The following is a 23,355-nucleotide window of genomic DNA, read 5'->3' as shown; positions in this document are numbered from 1 at the left end:
CTGTTTTTATCATCTTGTCTGGGACTGCCAATGCAGTGTGGAATAGAGGCAGTAAAAGCAGTTTCTCTTAAGGGTGCTTGCTTTGTGTTCTTCACTTTAAAAAGGACGTTTCTAAGATTTCATTATTTTAAAAAAGACACTTGCTATATATTTCTGGAGAATTTCCATTATCAGATTAGAAAAATCATTTCTATTCTTACTTTGCTAAGAGGTTCTATTACAAATGATGTTGAATTGTGTTTTGAGATAATTGTAAGATTTTTCACTTCACAATGTTAAATAAAATGCACATATTTCTGGAATAAGCTTTACTTCATCATAATTTATAATTTGTATTTTGTTATTGCTATTTTAGGGTATTTTCAAATATATTTGTAAGTAATTGGTTGATAATTTCACTTCTCATTTGTCCAAATCTGATATCTGTGTTATACAATCTCATAAATATTTAGAAATCTTTGCCTCTTTTCCTAAATTCTTAAGAGTTTATGTTAGCATGATAAATTATTCATTTTACAGAAAGAGTTCTAGGATTCACATATAAAAGTATTTTATCTTGGTATTTTCTGTGAAGGAGAAAATGATATATTTTCACTTAATGTATATTTTTATTTCATTTCTTTAGTGTTTTTAAACAAATATTATTAAAATGGTTATTAGTACATTCGGTCTGTAAGATATTTTTCTTCTTAATTTACTTGCATTTAGTTGTTTATTCTATTCTTATGTTTAAAAAAATCATTGCCACCTTGAGCAGTATGGCTCAGTCGGCTGGATTCCAGGTCAGGGCATGTGCTGGGTTGCAGTTTGGCCCCTGGTCTGGGTGCATGCAAGGGGTAACCCATCAATGTTTCTCTCTCATACCAATGTTTCTTAACTTCCTTTTCTCCTTCCCTTCCCCTCTCTCTAAAAACAGAGGGGAAGAAATAAAATATTTTTCAAAAAATCATTGCCATTTAATATTACTTTGTCCTCTTTTCTATATCTAACATTAACTTATTTATGTCTTTTTCCCCTTTCATCAGTTTTGCTACAGGTTAAATGATCAATATTTTCAAAACTAGTTTTGGCCTGGCTGGGGTAGCTCAGTGGATTGAGCGCGGGCTGGGAACCAAAGTGCCCCAGGTTTGATTCCCAGCCAGGGTACATGCCTGGGTTGCAGGCCATAACCCCCAGCAACCGCACATTGATGTTTCTCTCTCTCTGTCTATCTCCCTCCCTTCCCTCTCTAAAAATAAATAAATAAATAAAATATTAAAAAAAAAAAACTAGTTTTGGATTTTGTAGATAATCATAATTATTTTTCACTCGAATATTGTATACTATACATATTATTGGCTTTGTTAAATTTTACCTAAATATATTCTCTTTTTTACTTAATTCCTTAAGTTAAATGCTTAGCTCATTGCTTCTCTTCTCTCTCTATATATACATATATATACACACATATATATGTGTGTGTGTGTATACACTCGTCAAATTAGTCAGAGGACTAATCAACTGCAACACTATCTGTGTCACCTATTTCCCACTTGTCCATCTGAATCTATTTTCACCCATCATCCTGTGCCCAGGTAGATGACTTCTGTGGAGTCATCTACCTGGCTCCTGTACTCATAGCTTCTGTTTGTGTTTAGCCAATGGAAGGCAACAACATGTAATCAGTTGGTTGTAACACAAATCTTATTTATTTTCCATCACACTCCCTGGTTGGTTGCTGGCTGTGACTATATTCCTTGAAAGTCATAGCTCCTGTTAAAACATCCTCTCTTATAGCTCAAGGACTTGCCACTTCTCATAACTATGCTCCCTTCCTGTCCCTTCATATTTAGGGGTAATAACAATTACTAGCCTTATTGTGGTCACCATCCCTTTTCTGTTCCCATTTACTTATCCCTGCTTGTGCATAGGTCCTTGACTAAACTCCCTGGAATTGCTCATTTTTACTGTATTATTGGTTTCTTTATGGCAATCTAGTTTATATGTCCATCAATCTAGGCATATTCACTGAGTCATCCATATGTATTGCCAGGAAATACTTGGTTAGAGAGGAGTAGAAGGGTTCTTTTTCTAGTAACATGATGGACTTGGATATTCAGATGAACTGAAAATAATTTACAATGCAGAAAAGCATTCAAAACAAATATTGCTAACAGCATGTAAGAACTAGATAGTAAATAAGGACTTGCTATGTAAAAAATTAAGTTGTGACAGGACACTGATAAATGAAGCAGTAAAGCTGATTTCAACTTGAGGGAATTTCCTGAACCTGGAAAACCTTTAATCTTGATGGCCTCATAAGATGCAAAGGTCAGGAGAAAATGTTTTGGGCCTTCGCAAGTTGGAGAGAAAAAAGTTCTGAAAAGTGACTATTTCTGCATAAGGTAGGAACCCTAAAGCACTGTAATCTCCACTCCCTTCCTAAGCACTGCAAAGAATGTTACCTGGAACAAAGCAAAGCAGGAACAAGGAATCCCTAAGAAGTTATAATTATAGGATAATTCTAAAAGAATACAAAAATACGTAACTTCTAAAATAGTAGTAGGCAAAATATAATGATAAAATCTAAATGTAAAGAGAAAGGAATAAAACAAAAGGAAAATATAATAAGTAATGTCAATAAGAAATCCAAATTTAGATGAAAAGTATAAACATAAATGCATCAGTAATCACGTTAAATGTAATGGACCAGGTGATCCAGCTAAAAAATAATCAGATTGTATTTAAAATACAAATTTGTTGTTATTCATGATACATGTTGAAAATGAAAGATACATAAAGGTTGAAAATGTAAAAGATATAGCATAAAGTTACTAACCCCCAAAAAGCTAGTGTAGCAAAATTAATATCAGATCAAATCAACTTTAAGACAAGCATTATAGGTATTAAAAAGATCACTTCATTGGGTAAGGATTGCAACTAATTGGGAAGATATACTATATATCTTGAATTTATAACTATGTATACTTGTATATCAAGTATATCTATATATACTTGAATTTATAAACACCTAAAAAATGACCTCAAATATATAAATCAAAAATTGACAGAACTACAAGGTAAAATGGACAAATTTATACTCACAGTAAGAGGTTTTGAAATTAATAAGATATAGAATATCTGAATGACCCGATTAAAAGGCATTTAGGCTAAATGAATGTATATATGATTCTATACCTGACAACTACACAGTACACATTCTTTTCTCCTGGGCCATAAAGGAGAACTCAAAGAATTGAAGTCACATATAAATAAAGTAGACATGATACATTCTAATGAAAATCCAAGTTGTTTATACTCAACCTCATTATTATACAATGATGCCAAATGGTGTGTAAGTGCCCAACGCATGGCAGAGAGTCATGAGAGGCTACTCCAACTTGAGTAGAAACATAAAGGACTTTTTATGAGAAGATGGCATCTGAAGTAAGCTTTAGGGAATGCTTGGGTTTTACAACATAGACACACAGATGGGCAAGATATATTTGGGTAATATTGAATAGAATAATGATGACAAAAAATGGATATCTGAAGGAAATAGAGTATAGAACCAGAAATTCATGGAAGAGTCTCTGGCAGTTTTTCTAGGTTAGAAAAGGACAGTGTTAGCCCATTATGGAAAAAAAAGAACCATTCAAATATAAAGATAGGAATATGCTCTAAGGGATTTTATTATATATATTTATATATATTCACATATATGTATGTGTACATATACAGTATAAAATTTAGTTGGAGTTTCTATCATTTTAAAGGAGTGACAGGTACTGGAGAAATAATGTTAGAAGAATGTCAGAAACAAAATTGCTGAGAAACACTGAACTCTGAATAACACTTGTTAAAGTAATTTTTCTTCAAAGTGTACATCTCAGGTTGTCTTTAGGTCTTTTAGCAAACAAACCAAAAAAACTCTAGACTGAATCAAAGCTGGATCATTTCCTAAAATCAAACCTGTCAAGACACAAAGCTGAAAACTTGAAAAGTTCTAGGTGAATGACAGATCTGTGTCACCTTCAGTCAACCCAACCTGCACTCCCCAGGATACAGAGAATTGACTGTACTTTCTGTTGACTTTGGACAATAGGTTTCCCACCTATATTCACTATGTTTAAGACCCTTGATGAATAGTCCTTCAAAGTGATTTCTGAAGTGTTTTTTTTTTCCCCTTTGTGGAAGAACTTCAGACTGGCAGCTCATGAAGGCTAATCTTTAGTTCTACGAATCCTCTGTTATCAGCTTCCAGCTCAGACTCCTAGGTTCACTGTGCAACTGACTGCTTGAAGAGCCATAAAATTGGTGTTTCACCATTGCACAGCTCAGTGACTCCTAACACCTAGCCTGCATTTGTCACAACACCGATCATTCTCTCCTAAAGTATTCTAGCTCACTGAATTTTTTTTGTGTGTCAAGAGTGGCTGCCATATCTATATGCATGCTATACACAAGTTGTCTGAACAAATTAAATTTTTATATCATGTTCTTCTGAATATTTTCTTCCATGTTGATGGCAAATATTTATTAAAGTCCACCCTTCTTTTAAACAAATTTTCAATTTTCTTAACATACTTCTTTTTTTTAACACATCATGAAAAATTCTCTCTTGGGGCTATTCTGAATGGGTTAATTGGTCTCATATGTAACAAAAGTAAGTAAGGTTGGATTCAACTGTACTAACATTTCTTGTTAATGGATATTTCCTGAAAAGCTAAAATGTACTACTTGCCAATAAATTTTAGTATAACAACAATTTGTGGATAATATGTTCAATACATCATTTTAAATTTCTGCTTAAGAAATGATAATGTGTACTTTCAAGTAGCTGTTAACAAATTAGAAAGTTAAATTCTTGAAATGTATAAAAATTATAAACAATATTACTAGTAAAGGTATGCTTTTTAATGAGTAATTTTCATTAAAATATATAAAATTTAGCAGAGGAAAATAGTAAATATATGCAAAGGTATGTACATATGTATATGCATTATATGTACATCCATAGGAGGAGATATGACCCAAACTAACTTATATAAAACTTGTCATCATGTCATCACTGATGCCATTAAGTTTTATGCAACTTAGAGTCATTTTTCTATTCATCAAAAATGATGCATAAAGTATTAAATTGTCTCTTTTAACTTGATACATTTATATTTTTGCTCTAAATTACATTAACAGATTTTATACTTTCTCCTCTTTTAAAAAATATATTCATTGATTTTAACCAGAAGTTCAGATTGATATCCGATACTTTAAATTTCCCAGTTTTGTTAGATTCTTAAGGACGAAGATTGACAATACTCGTATATTAGACCAATAGGTAAGACCTATGAAATATAAGACTAAAGTATGACATAGAGTCAATATTCAACTATTTAATTAATACAAATTATCTGTCTATCTATCTATAGAGAAGAACTTGTATCCTGATTCTTTTTCTATGCTTGATGAAATTCTTGGTTACCTCAGTGAGTTTTATATAAATGTCATGCTCTCCACTTCACTTTCCTGAGCTTATTTCATGAATGCAGATAATTACTTTGTTTAAAGTTTTATGGTCTGTATTAGTTACACAGCTTTTGGTTGTAAGAAACTGAAATACTAACATAAATAGACTGCAAAAAGTTGGAAGGGGGATGTATTGACTCATATAAATGTCCAAGTCAGTAGATTTTGCTTCAGACAAAGCTTTAGAACTCAAATGATGTGGACAAGATTCTCTTTCTCCTTCTGTCAATCTCCTTCTGTCCCTAGCTCTCTCTTTTTCTTCCTCTCTCTTTTTTTCTCCCTCCCCACTATTCACTTATACCTTCCTTGTTGGCTCCATTCTTAGGTAAGGCTCTATACTTAAGGTCCCAAGAAAGCTACCAAAAGATCCCAAGGCTACATGCTTACTTGTTCAGCCCTAGTGTTAAAATGAGTCATTGTTAAAAGTCCAGAAATTGAGTCAAGTCCCTGTTGGGATAGAATTAGATCTTTAACCAAGCATGATAATATCCTTGATATAATATGTCAATAAACTCAAGCTAATCAGGATGTATTTCTATAGCTTGGATTATGGTTAAACCTACTCACACTACATTACTGGGTAACGTTGGCAGCAGTTCAGACTGGGAGAGGGACAAACAATTGCCAAGAAAGCAAACATGATGAGCAAATTTCACTACACTGTTGTCTGAACTTTAGAGAATTCTGATTCAATGTTAAATAGGCAAGAAATAATTAGTTGATTTACACATATTTAATGTACTTTTGTCTAAACTTCTGAGTGAAGATGTTCCTGTACTAAAGCTCAAGGCTATATTTAGAACATAAACATTTAATGTATATAAATAACATTATATCTTGTTATTAAACAAGATATAACATGCATCAAACTATGTTTTAATCCATAAACTGTAAGCATTGCTCTCATTGCTAAAAAATAAACTCTCATTTTGTATCCCTTTCATGTTCTACCTCGATGCATATCATAGTAAGCAACTAGTGTGTTTATGTGTTTATGAGAAAACTTAAAAGTTAATTACCTTGGCTGTATTATGAGTATTAATTGTCTAAAACATTAAGGTAAAACGTTATCATCCTATATTTAAGATTAGTTTAAATTTAACAACTCACTCAGATTGTTTAATTAGTATTTGGAAAATCTAAATACATTATTCTGTGTTAAAAATGATGACAGTTTTTCATACACCTTGAATTTATTTTTGTGTATGGTGTAAGTTGGTGATTTTTCATTTTTTTTGCATGTAGGTGCCCAGATCTCCTAACATCATTTGTTGAAGAGGCTATTTTTACTCCATTTTATGCTTCTGCTCACTTTGTCAGATATTAATTGACCATAGAGACATGCGTTTATTCCTGGGCTCTCTGTTCTGTTCCATTGGTCAATGTGTCTGTTCTTATGTCAGTACCAAACTGTTTTGATTACAGTGGTCTTGTAATATAGTTTGAGATCAGGTATTGTGATCCCTCCTACTTTGCTCTTCTTTCTCAAAATTGCTGCAGCTATTCAGGGTCACTTATAGTCCCATATAAATTTTTGAAATATTTGTTCTATGTATGTGAAATATGTCATTGGTATTTTAATAGGGATTGCATTGAATCTATAAATTGCTTTGGATAATATGGACATTTTGATGATTTTTATTCTTCCAATCCATGCATGTGAGGAAGTCATGATACCATAAAAGTCCTAGAGGAGAACAGGGGCAGTAAACTTCAGATATTCCATGCAGCAATATTATTGCTGACATGTCCCCTAGTACAAGGGGCATAAAGGAAAGGATAAACAAATGGGACCTCACCAAAATTAAAAGCTTCTGCACGGCTAAAGAAAACATCAGCAAAATGAAAAGGGAACCAAACATATGGGAAAATATATTTGCAAATGATACCTCAGACAAGAGTCTGATTTCCAAAATATATAAAAAACTCACATGATTCCACTCCAGGAAGATAAGCAACCCAGTTAAAAAATGGGCAAAGGACCTGAACAGACACTTCTCCAAGGAGGACATACAGAGGATCCAGAGACACATGAAAAGATGCTCACTATCGCTAGCTATCAGAGAGATGCAAATTAAAGCCACAATGAGATACCACTTCACATCGGTCAGAATGGCCATCATAAACAAATCAATAAATAATAAGTGTTGGAGAGGCTGTAGAGAAAAGGGAATCCTAGTACACTGTTGGTGGGAATGCAGACTGGTACAGCCACTGTGGAAAACAGTATGGAATTTCCTCAGAAAACTTAAAATGGAACTGCCTTTTGATCCAGCAATTCCACTGCTGGGACTATACCTTAAGAACCCTGAAACATGAGTTCAAAAGAGCCTATGCACCCAATATTCATAGCAGCACAATTTATAATAGCTAAGTGCTGGAATCAACCTAAGTGCCCACCAGTAAATGAGTGGATAAAACAAAAAACAAAAAACAAAAACAAAATATGGTACATTCACACAATAGAATACTATGCAGCAAAAAGAAAGAGCTCCTACCCTTAGCAACAGCATGGATGGGACTGGAGAGCATTATGCTAAGTGAAATAAGCCAGGCAGTGAATGACAAATACCATATAATCTCACCTATAAATGGAACCTAATCAACAAAACAAATAAGCAAGCAAAATAGAACCAGAGACATTGAAAGACAGAACAAACTGATGGTAACCAGCAGGGAGGGGCAAGAGGGATAAAAGGTGAAGATAGGGGTTGGGCCATCAAGGAACATGTATAGGACACAAGGACAAAGCCAAAGGGGGTAGGTTTGAACATGGAAGGTAGGGATGGGTGGGATGTGGGTGGGTACAGAGACAAATAACAATAAAAAAAATAAAAAATAAAAATGATAAAAGAAGAACCTGTTATAACATGCAATATCATCTCAATTTGTATAGATTTCAGTTTGAATTTTTCTAAAATGAATGATAATCACTATATCCATGAGAAAAAGTTGATATGGCATAATTTCTTATAAAGCAGGCCTGTCTGGTTGCTTCTTTAACACTGGAGTTTTAAACATGTTTCAGTATATATCTTAACATTTCTTCTAAGCCTCATATATATATTGCTAAATTACCACAGAGATATAGCTGGATAGTGCTATTCTGCTTAGCTATGCCATTATTATACAGACATTTGGCATATTGCAGTGAACACTGATATCATTATTTGATAAGGAAGACAGTTGCTGATATAACACTTCACTCATAGTATACAAAAGTACTCAGATGTGCATCATGATTTAATTCTCAGAACACCTTGAGATACTAGAAAGTTAGGTACTCTTCTGTAGATGCAGACACTGTGGCTCCCCTCAGAGAGGTGGTGTGTTGGGCCAGCATGGGGACTTCTGGCTCACTGAGGACAGGCCAGCAGGGACGCATAGGGGTTCTGAATATTTACTGAATTAATCAATTAATTAAATCGAGTCTTTTAGAAGTCCTGTGCTTTTCTCACAACGAAACTCTTATTACAGTGCTGTTAACATATTTTAACAAATAGAGCCCAGGGTCACTTTGTGGGTTCAACATAGAAGACAGAAAAACAAAACAAAACAAAACAAAAAACTCCTCAAGGACTCTTCATTCCACTTTGAGGACATAGGCTCATCATTGTTACTTATACTTCCCACTTTGATCAATCAATAATCATTTTAGCAAGCTCTCAATCCAAAGGACTTTGAAAAGCTATGTGTCTACCACAGGGAAATTCTGAATGTATTCAGATATTTTTAGACTTCTTCAAAACATTTTTTATGCCCTTGTTGTCAAGAGAAAAACAGATGAGATTAAACAGGGGTCGTTGAGCCTCCAGGTCTAGAAACAAAAACAGAGGCCTTCAAGTTGAATTTCATAGTGACCAGATACAAGTTTAACAACACATAAAGAGAATTTCCTCTTTAGAACTCTAATGCTGAGGCTCAAGGCAGAAACCAGCGGTAGCATGACTTTGACCCTACCATGGGTAGTTTAACTACTTCAGTTTTATCCTATGTGGTCCAACAAGGCCTGACAAACTGCACTGCTGAACACAAGCATCTCTCCGGCAATGATGCGTGAAGACAGAGGGATTTTTTAGTCAATTGCAGGAATTAGGCTGTAATGCTTTCTACAAAGGGACTTCATCCTGCAGCTAGCTGACGACTACCCATTGAATCTTGGCAGGAAACAAGACTGCTGAAGCTGAAACCAGGAAGCTACGTTAAGCAGATTTTCACGAAAGGACAAAACCCTTTATTTGTAAAGCTGCTTTTCTTTATTACCATTCAAAATGTGTTTCCTCTTTTTTCAATCTCTCAGTTTGGTCAACTCTCAGTCTTTATCAAAATTAGCTCACAAAATTGCCCCTTAAAGAACCAGAGAAGATAATAAATGCTCACCTTTAAAAATGTGTTTTTTTTAAGCACAATCCTAAACATGTCAATTTAAGAGAGTAAAAGTGATCATGGCCCTTAAAAAACAAAACAAAACAAAACAAAAAAACTACCAGACAGACAAAAAGACATTAAATATGTTACCATTATGTGGAAGTTCCAGGGGGGTACAGGCACCGTTTTTGGTTCTATCTTTAGATGAAGAGATCAGTTTTGCAACGAGGGCCGCTGAGATGGGCTGCACTAGTAGAGAGGTGAGGTTTGTTCGGTCTTGTCTAAAGCTTCCAACTGTATTCAAGACATAAAGGAACAGAAGCCTTTGTTAAGAGAAATTAAAAACACTTGAAAGAGAAGTTTTTTGTCATCAGTATTTATATTAGGAATGGTAAGTTTATTTTGTTCATTCATTTGCTTCTTAGTTATATCTGTGTACTTATTAGAAATGACTTGAGGTACTTAATAAAAATTCAATCCAAATACTATTATGTATCCTAATTAATGCTAGCAGATTGAACTCACATACTTACCTCTATTCTCCACTGAAATGACAATAAAGGAATAAAAAAAGCATACATCCACAGGGGCCAAGAGAATAAAAGAGACAATACGATTCTACAAGCTGTAAAGCAGATGGATAATTGTCAACTGAAATAACAGACGAAGGAGATCAAAACCTAAGCCAGCAGAGAGGGGAAGCTGAAAAACAATGCAGTTTGTACCATACAACCCAGAGAGGTGTAAGAATAGACACCAGCTCCCAATTCAAGCAGGGATAAAGAAGGGGATAGAAATAGGAGAGCTTGATGACATTCTGAATGTGAGGGAGTGTCTCTCTCCTGTGCGCCTCGCTCACCCTGTCCACAAGAACAGTGTCTGTTTCTCCCTTGTTCAGTCCAGGAGAATACTGAAAGTGGGATGTAAGCAGAGAGACACCAGGTAAAGTGAATGATGTGTCCCATACTTAAAATGGGATGGTATTATGATTGCTGAAGCTCTTCAGAATTCTGCTGCCTTGGTGCTCAGAATTCTCCTTCCAGTTAGAGCAACAAAAAATTCACTTCTATTAAATATGACTAGGTCAGTTAGAATATATACAATACTTAAAATCTGAAAGGCTACCAATAAAACAACTCACCCAAGATACCCTACCTATGTTAAGAACCATCAGACAATAAATTCCAACCATACAAAGAACTTCAAACTAAGTTAATCAATTTTGGGACTTTTAAGTAGGCAGTCTCATCCAAGGGCAATGTTAAATTAAATGGCACGTGTACAGCAGACCTAGTGAACACAGGAGTATAATAAGGTCAGGAGGATTGGGAAGGAGGTTTTCCAAGGCAAAAATAAGGGAATACTGGGTACTGGTAATATCTTGGAAGAACATTTACAGTAAGATCAGAGAGTTAGCATTTGAAGAATTTCTAGATACAAAGAAAAATAATAAATTTATAAAATGAGACAAATCTAAGCTTTGAAGAGAACAAAGTTTTTCAAGAAAGAAATGTAATCATTACACAATGTGAATATTTACATAAGCATAATAATATAAACCATGGCTTTTTAACACGAAATTGGTATTATTCTATAGGAAAAAAAAGTCAAGGTATTTGTAAAATACCTTGAGTATTTGTAAAAGTGAATATTTATCTTCCACAGTGATATGTCAATATAATAGGTAAAACCAAAATGTGAACTCAACTCTTTAAAATGCTCTTGAGACAGAGAAAGGTAAATATTAAAAGCAGTTAACAATTTAAAATGTTGACAACAATTAAGTATTTGCCTTTGGGAGATAGAGCGTTGAGAGGATACAGGAAGTATGGGAGATGGTGACATACCCATCGAGCTGTTTTTGATTTATATACTTCTTTCAGTGCATGTTATATACACTAAAATATTAACTATATGTGAATATATACCTATAAAAAGGAAGACTTTAAGAGATTATATTTTAGCATTATGGCCAATTTTTTAAATTTTATTTTCTTTGTTTTTTTTTTCCCTACAATGATCATGGATTCCTTGTAAAAAAAAAAAAAAAAAAAGGACATAAAAGGGAGAAAAATAATAATTATAGTTTTATAAATTAAGCTTCATAGGAATATTTGACTATATTCCTCTTTAAGTTTGAGGGAAAAAATAAATACTTGTGATAACACAAGTAAGGGAAAGTATATAAGTACTCAGAGTAAAGAAAAAGGAGAGAATAAAGTAAACTGTACTTAAGAAAAGAACTAAAAGATACCTTATCCAGTTTATATATTTATCTTGACTCAGAAAAATAAATACACAGCCGAATGACTTTACTGGGCAGCCAATAATGTTTGTGAACACAGAGCTATATTTTTCAGAACTTTTATTAGGGAAAATAATTGCCAAAGGTTTTCTCAGAATTTAATTTGATAAGACTGCAGGGGGTACAGAACTCAATGATACTGGTATCTAGGCTCCAGGAAGCAAATTATAAATAAGAAAATATGTTACAGAAGCTTTTCCTTAATTCATCAACTGGAAAACCACAAGGTTAAAAAATAATATTTAGCTTAGGCCTGTGGCAACCATATATAAGCCATGGCTTTGAAGAAAAAAATAATGAAGATTCAAGCTTAGAATTGGTTTTATTATATAAGCACTCTGCCACTCTTCTAATTTAGTAGCCCCTTTGCTATGGATGTACGGCAATGCATTTTGACCACCGTGCAGCTCATTGCTTCTTAGCCAATGTGTTGTCATACTACCAAAACAAGCTATACAATTTGCAGAGCCCATAACAAAATCATACAGGACTTCTTGTTCATATGGTATGGAGAATTTCAATATGGCAGTAGCAGAGAGTTAAATTAGGTGTGGGTCCTTTTAAATGGGGTTGTCTTGGAGGTTACACAAGTTGCATGCCCATGAACCAGGTCCTGATTCACACAGAAGATGCTAGCAGCAGTATAGCTTGCTGAGGTAAGTTACAGGGGACTCTCAGACCACAAGGAAATTGCTCTTAGCCACAAATGACCAGGCCTGAGTGTGTTGCTCTAGCTGTACTTGAAGTCATAGTGATACATATCTCAAGACATAAGCAGTGTGCACATCAGCTGGAAAGCCTTGGTATAGTCATCGCCTCTGCTTCTCCCAGTATGTGTTTTCTCCCTCAGCCATTACCTTGGAAAGTTGTAGTGTCTATGAGACAAGGAAATACAGTAGTTCCCCCTTATCTGCTGTGTTACTTTTCTAAGTTTCAGTTACCCATAGTCAACTGAGCTCTGAAAATATCACATGGAAAATTCCAGATACAAAAAAAAAGTAAGTTTTAAATTTCACACCATTACGAGTAGCATAATAAAAGTTCTCACCATTCTGCCTCATCCTGCCCTCAATGGGAACCATCCCTTTGTGCAGCACGTCCACATAGATTAGTCACTTAATAGTTGTTGTCTTGGTTATCAGATCAGTTATCAGGGAGAGACCACGGTCACTTAACTTTGCATACCATGTATTGTTATATTGATTTTATTCTATTATTCTTATTGTTGTTAATCTCTTACTGTTCCTAATTTACAAATTAAACTTTATCATAGGTATGTACATATAGGAAAACAACAGAGTATATGTAGGATTTCATAGTATCCACTGTCTCAGGCACCCACTGGGGGTCTTAGAACATATCTCCTGAGGATGGGAGGAATACTGTAATATTTATGAAAAACATACATTCTGTTGTTTTGAAATTTTCATGGATGTTAGGTGTTAATACATTACTAACAAAATGAAACTTCTTAAAATTCTGCATAATTTCACCATTCCCCAGTTCAAATACTCAACTCTTTAGCTTGCCATTCAAGGCCCTTCACAATCTCAGACGTATTTCCAACATTATTTTCCATCATTCCTCTCCATATGTCTTATCCTAAAACTTAAGCTGTCCCCTATATTTTCTGTGATTCACATCCTCTATGTTCTTGCTTAAGCCCTTCCTTCCACTCCACTTGCTCTTCTCACACATCACCTTTGTCTGACCCTACCTCACAAGTCACTTTCTTCAAGCTTTCTCTGACATGCTCAGCTCTGTATGATATATTTGTACCTTTTTGTAGTGGTCGCCATTTCTAATTAATATTATCACTATGTGCAAACACTTTGTTTTTCCCTCTTAACAACAAAGTGTCTAAATTCCTTGAGGGCAAGGCCCGAGTCTTCTACCTTGTGTGATTCTCAAAACCTCCCAGATTGCCAGGAACAGAACAGGAGCTCCATAATTAATGGAGAGACAAAAGAAAAAATCAAGAATTACTTGAAAAATAATTTCAGTGACTTTCTTTTACTGGTTTTCTGAATGCCTAGAAAATGGAGTAGAGGTACAAGCAAAGAATGAATTATGATTTTATTAATCCCATGCTTGCTATATGTTTATGATTTCTCCCCAGCTAACTGCTATCCCACAGCTGACATATTACATAGGCTTTCAAAACCCACCCATCCCTTCAACTCACTGATCAACCTTGCTCTAAAATTACCTTTTGTGGTGAGACGTATTTCTACAAATAAAATCATTTTTGTGATATATTTACCTGTTAATAAAAGGTCAATAACCACATTCTCTTTTCCTCTAAAATGATCTATTTAGCATATGAAACAATACATTTAAAAGTTAAATATGAATGAAGCTTTGACTGTAATTGAACATACACAAATCTTTGATTTGTTGTTCTGTATAACTAACATACTTGCATTCATTTTGAAATATCTGAAGGAAATGGTTCATTAATTTTTCACCTTCAGCTGAATGGAAATTTGACAAACAGTTCACTTCTGAGATCTGATACTAAAAGCGGGACTTTACAGGACACTAGGAGGCTTTGAATACATTCAAACACATGTACAATTTTTATTCAGCTATATTTTAAAACATTAATTAACTCTAAGAATCCATTTGATATGAGATAAAAATCAGGAAGATGAAAAAGGTACAATGTAGAGAAGATTCTGACATTACATTCTAGCACTCTAACTTTCAGACTGCAGCATTTATAGCATGCCCTCTACATTGTGTTTGCTCAATAAAATCTGATTGACATCAGCTTTTATTTTCCTAGATAGCTAGTTCTCTCTTCACCTTATGCACTCTTTGTAATCAGATAAAGATTCAAATTGATCCATTTCTTCAATAACCCAATTTATGATACAATGCCAAATTCATCTATGGAAAGAGGAAATTGGATATAGAATCCCAAGTTTGACTCCATCACTGCCTCACTGTTTCAAATGTAACATAGAAATAATTTCATTATGATGATATTGTCATCCCATATACAATACCTGAACAACCAAAGTGACACTGAAGGGTCTTCATAATGTTAATTTGCTGAAATAAAGAATATATGAGCTCAGAGGCCCAGAGACTGAACCATAATGGTTGACATTTAGAAGTAATGATTTTAAAAATAAGTAAAATGTTTTCTACTTGTACATACTTAATAGTTTGTGTATTATTCTTTACATGTTGTTGATGTCCACTTCTTCAATCATATATGGTTATGTGTGTAAAGAAAGCATGTACCCTGTGAGCTGCCAGCACTTTTTTTGTGAGGCAAAATGGAATTACTATTATTTTTAATCCCCACCTGAGGATATGTGTATTGATTTCACAAAGAGAGAGGAAACAGAGAGAGATACCTCAATGTGATCAGTTGGTTGCCTCCTATAAACACCCTGGCTGGGGATCATACTGCATCCTAGGTATAAGTCCTGACTGGAATCGAACCCTAAACCTTTGGTTGTATTGGGTGATGCTCCAACCAACAGAGACACACTGCCAGGATACTAGATGAAATTATTTTAAACTCAATTGAAAAGTCAGTATATACAGGAAATTCCATTTACTCAGATTATTGGGAAAAAATGAACCCTTAGAAACTAGATATTTTAGACTCTGGGATCCTCAGAACCAAGGCACCATTAAGGTGAAATAATAAAAAAATGTTCTGGTAAACAAAGCAGAATCCTGTGTGGATCAGTGATGATACTACTTCTCCATTTGGGAGGATAGCAAAATTTCTTTATAACTTAACCCTCAGAACCTGACTATGCATGTACACATGTGTGTGTATGTGTGAAATGTGAGATTCATGTGATATAATGTAAGCATAGATCCATTCTATTCAATGTGTAGTCCTTGGACAAACAGCACTGGTGGGAACTGGAAACTCACTACAAATGCAGAATCTCAGACCCTTCCCGGGAACTTCTGGATCAGAATCTGTACTCTAAGACTCCCAGGTCACTCATTTGCACATCGGATAAGCACTGGTCTAAACCATTATATATTTTATATATTTTTGTAAAACATAAAATTATATAGTTATATAATATATAAATATCATATATTATATACACTAATATATAATTATATATGCCATACATAATTATATTATATAATATGTAAGATTATATATTTTATTAAAAATTTTGTAAAAAATAGGATGCCTGAACTAACAAGGAAAATGGGGACAGATTCATAGATGGAGAGCAGATTGACAGCTAGTGGCAGGTGAGGTGAGGGTTGGAAGGACTGAGCAAAAAGGAAAAAGGACTCATAAAGGTGGAAAACAGTGTGGTAACTGCTGGGGGTGGTGTATAAGGGGACTAAATAGTAATGGAAAAATACAATAAAATTAAATAAAAAGTAAAGTAAATATTTTTTTAAGAAAGTAGGATGAAGCATACTAGACTGAAGTTGTTACCTTACCCAGAATTAAAGATGTCAGAGCCTTTGACTATGCCAATAAATCCCAAATCAGTAGCTTCCTCAGAAAGTTTCCCAGAAAATGGGTGACAGATGAGGCCACTAAATTTAAATTGGAACTTTAGATTTGCTTTTGCTTTTGTTCTTCCTCTAAAATAAATTTGGTGATTTAAAGATCAAAATTACATTAACCACTCTTTATTTCAATCATGAATAAATACTTTAACAGCTAAGTGATTTCACTTTTTTTCCTTTATTAGGTTTCCAACTATTATAATTAATTACAGCAAATGATTGACATAATGTGTAAATACTTCCTACTTGCTAGAAAACCAATCAATCAGAAACTTTAGAGAGTAGAAATTTTTAAAACACAATTTATGCTGCATTTTTGGGGAAAAGACCCAAATATCAAATGAACAAGTTGATATCAGTGATGTTGTCCCAGAATGCGTATTTTATGTGGCCATCTCCAGAGAACTGCCACTTTGACGGAAATAATACCGATAAGTAACTGGCATAAATGTTGTTTCATTTTTATATTAGCCCACTGAATTTATAGTTATTTCTCTAAACTGACCAGTGCACTACATTGGCTATTTTGTTGTCCTTGTAAATATAGCTAGCCAACCCTTTATTATTTTAGTATCTCATAACCTGCTGGTTACAAATATCACCATCTTCCCCCAAGCTAGTCAAATTCAGTGCTATGTTCCTTAGGTTATCGTTAAAATAAAATACTTAACACTTAAATGTGCTTTGTATTATGTAGTCATCTCAGAGTTGGTTTATACTCTATCTCTGCATAGATATACATACATATACAAATACGTATACATATATACATTTTTACTATATAGGAATTTTTTTAAAGATTTTATTTTTAGAGAGACAGGAAGGGAGGGAGAAAGAGAGGAAGAGAAACATCAATGTGTGGTTGCCTCCCATGCACCTCCCAATGGGGACCTGACCCACAACCTAGGCATGTGCCCTGACTGGGAATCAAACTGGTGACCCCTTGGTTCACAGGTCGGTTCTCAATCCACTGAGTCACACCAGTCATGGCCATATAGGAATTTTATTACTGATAGTTATAATTAAAATGAAAATTACTATTTTTTAAAAAATTACATCACATTTCTTACCTCCTCTTAAATATAAATTGTTTGTCTAGAAGCTGGCTGATGCCAGTTTACTCAAATCTTAGGTGTCACTTTCTCTGGGAACTCAAGTCCTTGGATGTGCCCCAACGTTAAGTCCTTGCTTACACATTTAGTAAATACTGTTCTGTTCTAATTTCCTTCTTACTTTTAGCTCACTGTGCAGAATATAAACTTCTCTGGGGCTATTTCACTGTTGTATTCCCATGGTTTAGCATGCTGAGTAGTAAAAAGTAGGGGATCAGCAACTCTGTGGATGAATGATCCTTCCAATGTTCAAGTGAATAATTTATTTTGTCTAATTGTAAGCTTAAAACTTATGATATTAAACTTGTAATCACAAAATCTTAAAAATAAAGATACAGATGGTCTCGTTTTATTTCACTGGTCCTCTCTTAAGAAAGCAACCTACAATGTTCTCTAGTAATTATCATTTTAATAATTAGGTAATGTGTTTACAAACACTCATACTTACTTTGACATTAAAGGGAGTGGAAAGTAATATACTCATTAGTAGAGCAAGTGTCTGTATATTCTGGTAGTAAAAGAACATGCATATTATGTAGAGCAAATTTTTATTTTAAAAGGTAGAACAGAGAAAAAGTTCTTGTTAATATCAGTTTGTTAATATTTATATTAATATTTGCTAATTTAATTTAGCTTCTCCTTTTATAGTTATTTTATTCAAAGCTATTGATCATGAATGACACAAGGTAAAATAGAGCTAGACAGCTTTTTTAATGAGTAAAAATATTTTTGTGTGTGTTTGTACATATAAACTCAAGATTTAAGTGGTAAAGTGAAATTATTTGGAGCAAGAGATCTCAAAATATAAATTGCCATCATTTTCTTCCTTCAGGAAAATAAGTTTTTGATCATACATATATTTGTGGTTGTGTTGTCTTGGAATTTGTTTAAAACTTGACAAATATTCAATTAAGGAACAGTTTTTATTATAATATTTAAACATTTTGTTTAATAGAAAGGTGCTATTTCTCATTTTTGTCATTATACAGGAAATAAACATAATATTTAATTATATCGTTCATTGAAATATGGTATACAAAACAACTAAATATATTGTTATTTACAGAATTATAAGACCATAGTTTTATAAATATTTTAAATGTTTTTATAGTTTAAAATACATTGATACAATTACTTCAAAAACAAAGTCCATTCCTATATTTCTGGTAGATGATGGTCTTCATTAATGACAGGTTCTCTAAAGACATTTCTGTAATCTGATCCTTTCTTCTCTAAACAGGACTTCCTTTGGTGTAGGCTTTATCTCACTCAATTCATATTTATAAATTTGCCTTTTTAAATGAATATTTAGATGTACAACAGTAGTGGTAATACTCAGATACTGACAAGTGTTTTCTTAATTCTATTTCCAAAGAATAATTGGTTAAATAATAACTGATTTCCTATTTTATATGATTTTAAATATTTCTATTCTTTTGTATTCATCATTATGTACTCTGAGACAATTTCATTCCCAAAGCATTTCAAGAACATGAACATTTGGAAATAAACCATAAACTATATCATAAAAAATAAACTAAGAGACAGATAAAATATCTTATTTGTGCTTTACTTCGAGGAGAGTAGTCTAGATTCATAACTGGAATAATTGGCCATCTGCACATTACTTATAATATAAGCAAAGCAATCCTCCTTACAGGCATACCCCTGAGAAGCTTTTCAATCTCAGATTTGAAGGGTCTGAAAATTGAAATTATTTGCAAAGTTTATAGTTTTAGAAAAAGAGTAGTTTGCATTTTTTAAAGATAGCAAATCAACTATGTGAATGTATCTTGTTTTGTGGTTGTTGTGAAAGTATGCAAGCATTAATTTACAATAAAATTCTTCATACATGATTTTAATGAGAACACATTATTTTATGAGGCTGATTAGATGAACAGACAGAAAACCAGTGCTTTATTTCTGGATTTACTTGTTTTTCAGTTGTTTTATAATAATACAAGCAAAACATTATTAACACTTCCTCTCTTGACGTAAATGTGAGATTACATGAGCTATCACACATGAAGTGCTTCTCAGTTTTTCAGGGTTTTGTGTGCATTTTCTGTTTCTGACTTGAAAATACTGACCCAGGTAAGGGACCTTGCCCTGGAGTCCAAAACACCAGTATCTGGTCCTTATTCTGTCTTTAACTGGGAAGTGACTCTGGGAAAACTTTCATCTTTTGTACCTTTCAACTCATTACCTATACACAATTTGTCTTAGGATTGCCATTTTTAAGACTTTGATTCAAAATTTGTCCGTGAGAGATTAGTTAAATAAACTAATTTCTTACAGTTTCTCCTGCAAAATGTGTTTTGAAATACTATACAGCACTTAATAGTCCAGACAGGAATTTAAGAGAAAACTTTCTTATCTTGATGTTGACAAAGGCTGCCTGTGTTTATATGGTTGTATCTAAATTTTGAGGTGGATATCCTACTGTCATTACAGAAAAGTCCTTTATATCTGGAGTGAGTAATATGAACAATTTCAATAAATTCTTCTCCTGACTTATAATTTTCCTTACAATATCATTAAAATTACTTTTTATTATTAATCCCATATAGAATTGTGACATGAAAAATATCACTGTAGTATTTTGCTGTAGTGATGACATATTGTAGAAGAAGATATATTTGGGAAAAATAGAGATTTTTAAACATATACCACAAAACAATTCCCAGTTAATAAGCACTGATGGGTCATCAAGAATTTTTTGTGCATAAACTCTAGTTAAAATACTCTATTATTAATGCTTTTTTTCTGAACTTAGACATATGAGAATTTTCTTACAAAAAATCCCTGTGATTTCTTTTTGTAATTTAGGAGTTTGTTCTGGATTTACATTTCCTCAAAGTACTTTATAAAATGAGACCCAAATTCACATTTAAAAATTCTGAAATAAATATTTTGCTGCTTTGAGTATTTTCTTCCTAAGGTAATATTTTTTAGTGTATTGGAAGGTCATTTCAATAAATAATAGGTCTCCTTTGAAGTCATAGCAAAGGCTGTACTAGCACAGGGGGAGACATGGAAGTATGGTTGTGCTCAGCACAGTCCTAATGGTCCAGTTAATAAGCGAGGGTGTTCTTTCCGGACGCGCATGGTGCCTTTGTTAGGTCTTTTGTGTAGGACTTCAAACAGCACCATACACAGTCATCTTTTACAAGCTTTTCCACGATAATGAAGGTTGAACAAAAATTCAAGATTATTCACTTTGTCCTAAATTTTCTTTCTAGTTTCTTCATTTAATCTTCATAATAGTATATTGATATAATATTATACCCTATACTACCTATCAAGGATCTTTTGGGCCACTCTTAATCAACATCATGAATGCTTCTTAGACGAAGTAGAAAAGACAAAAGAATTTTTAATAACTGGATAAGAAAAAGAAGTCTGGGAAGTTATTCCAGAGCAAGAAGAGATTCCTGCCTGACTACTCTATTTAACTGCTGTACTGCAGCCATTGCATTGGGATGGGACAAGGGAGGCCAGCAGAAGAGCTGGGCGGGGATAGAAGATCCAAAACGTCCAGCTATATGACTTAAACTATTCAGTAAATGAAAGAGCTTCAGAGTGGCCAGAAAAATCAGTCTTTCGCTAAGCATGTGAAATGAACCACCAAAGCAAAGAGGCAGCAGCGGACCTGAAGAGAACTGGTACAACCTGAAATAAGGAAGCACAGATATTGATAAAGGATGATGTTGAATTCAGTGGAACAAAAAATGAACCACTAGTGGGTGTGTGGCCCAGCACTGTCCCATAACTGGTCAGTGGTCAGCATGTCAGCTCCATGAAACAAGGTTTCTTGATTCCTCACTGGCGTTAAGAGATACTTGAAAAGTACTGACTCGAGCCCTAAAGTACAAATACTAGGACTGCTCTCTCTATATACATCTGCCAGTGTGTTATCCTTGCTTTGACAGATTTTTTTAAACAATGTATAAGTTCTAAACTATAAAAAATGTATACAAGAGAGATGATTCCAGGCAAAAGAATCCATATGAACAAATTAGCTGTGGCAGGAAAATAAAGGTATGAAAGGGAAAGAAAAGTAGTGATGTGAACTGGCAATTACTATATATGATATAGATTAAGGTAGGGTTACAGAATCTTCATTGTGGTAGGTTTTAGACAATTGATTAAAAACCATGAAAAGTAAGTAAGAACTTTTATAGGGTTTTGGATAGAGAACTGATACCATGAAAGGGGATTTCAGAAATATTGATGTGCAAGTGATCTGTAGAAAGGAAAAGAACTAGAAAAAATGCAATGAAAACAACAAAAGTAAATTCTATGTGTGCCAGGCAGAGCTTGGTATTTGGTACTGGTTATATCATTCCTTTGCCATATTTTATATATGATACAACTTTTCAAACTAGTTATTGTTATTTCCATTTTACAGAAATAACTCTAAAGCCCAGGTATTTCAAAATGCTTAGAGTCACATGGTTGGTAAGCAACAGAAGTGGGCTCTTTTAGATTCCTTTAGAACCCCAAATTAAGGTTTTGGTGTCAAAACTGTTAGAAGCTATTTCAGTTTCTCAGCGAAGTAATATGTGCATGAAGGATATCTCTGGAAGAATGATCCATGTGAAAAGCCTGAAGAGGCAGAACTGTCAAGACTTGGCAATAGGGAATAGGGACTAGGGAAGCAATAGGGAAGCAATTAACATTTCGATCCTGGATGTGTAGGAGAATGAAAGTCCTATTAATACCACATTTTGGTAGCAAAACTATCTTGGAGGTAAAGAGAAGTAAGAGTATTTTAAGTAATTACATTTAGCAATTATTATAAAGCTTTTATAAATAAAGTGAAAACAATCCTTCTCACCTTTTCAAACTGCAGTTAACCCCACAGGTTGCTTGCTGAACACTTTGCCAATGCTTGCACAAATGACATCCTTTAAACTGCAGTCTCCCAGGCCATAAAGTGAGGACAAAAGCTGCCAAATACCTAGCTCATAGCTAGTCTTTAGGATTAATGAGAACACTCATAAAGTGCTTTGAGCTCCACAGAATAGGTACAATATAAATGAGCCACATTATTCCAGTGACAAATACTATCCATATACTGTCCAATAGAACTGAAACAAATGCAATCTCTTGTTGCTCGTTTTGATAGCACATATTGTCTTGCTGTCACCTCTTTCCATTCTTTTGAGGTTCCCATGGGAAGAAAAAATAAACATTTCTGCTTCATGCCCCACTTGTGGAGCATACTGAGAAACACAAATCAAACAGATAATAGGACAGTCGATGTTCACTTCCTCATAGTGCTTTTTGTATAAAATGAAATAAAAAGAGCAACACACTTGCAAGGTTGCTTCAAAGAAAGTATAAATCATATGAAAGCAAGATGGTTATTTTTAGAATGTGTTATGTTAAAGTCAAATTCATTTTTCAATATAAAAGAAGACATTAGCTACAGTACTTTTTGCAGGCATTCAGGATTTATTTGAACTATTCAAAATTTCAAAATTGTTTTAAGTTTCAATGAAAATACCAAAACATGCTAGATGTATAAGATTCCAAGTACAACCTCTT

General features: G+C 33.8%; 1 protein-coding gene across 3 annotated transcripts in view; it reads right to left on the bottom strand.

Annotated features, from left to right (window-relative positions):
* The window catches only part of NAALADL2 (N-acetylated alpha-linked acidic dipeptidase like 2), a 1,143,498-nt gene that overhangs the window by 313,242 nt on the left and 806,901 nt on the right, over nt 1–23,355 (bottom strand). For all 3 annotated transcript variants that reach the window (XM_036017285.1, XM_036017284.1, XM_028504896.2), the window contains one exon: nt 10,024–10,167. In XM_036017285.1, the coding sequence (XP_035873178.1) occupies nt 10,024–10,167 (144 nt within the window). The remainder of the gene's footprint in view (nt 1–10,023; nt 10,168–23,355) is intronic.

This window comes from Phyllostomus discolor, chromosome 2 (assembly GCF_004126475.2).
Source record: "Phyllostomus discolor isolate MPI-MPIP mPhyDis1 chromosome 2, mPhyDis1.pri.v3, whole genome shotgun sequence".
Lineage (NCBI taxonomy): Eukaryota > Metazoa > Chordata > Mammalia > Chiroptera > Phyllostomidae > Phyllostomus > Phyllostomus discolor.
Note: the sequence above shows the minus strand (reverse complement) of the source record. Positions and strands in the feature narration are given on the sequence as shown.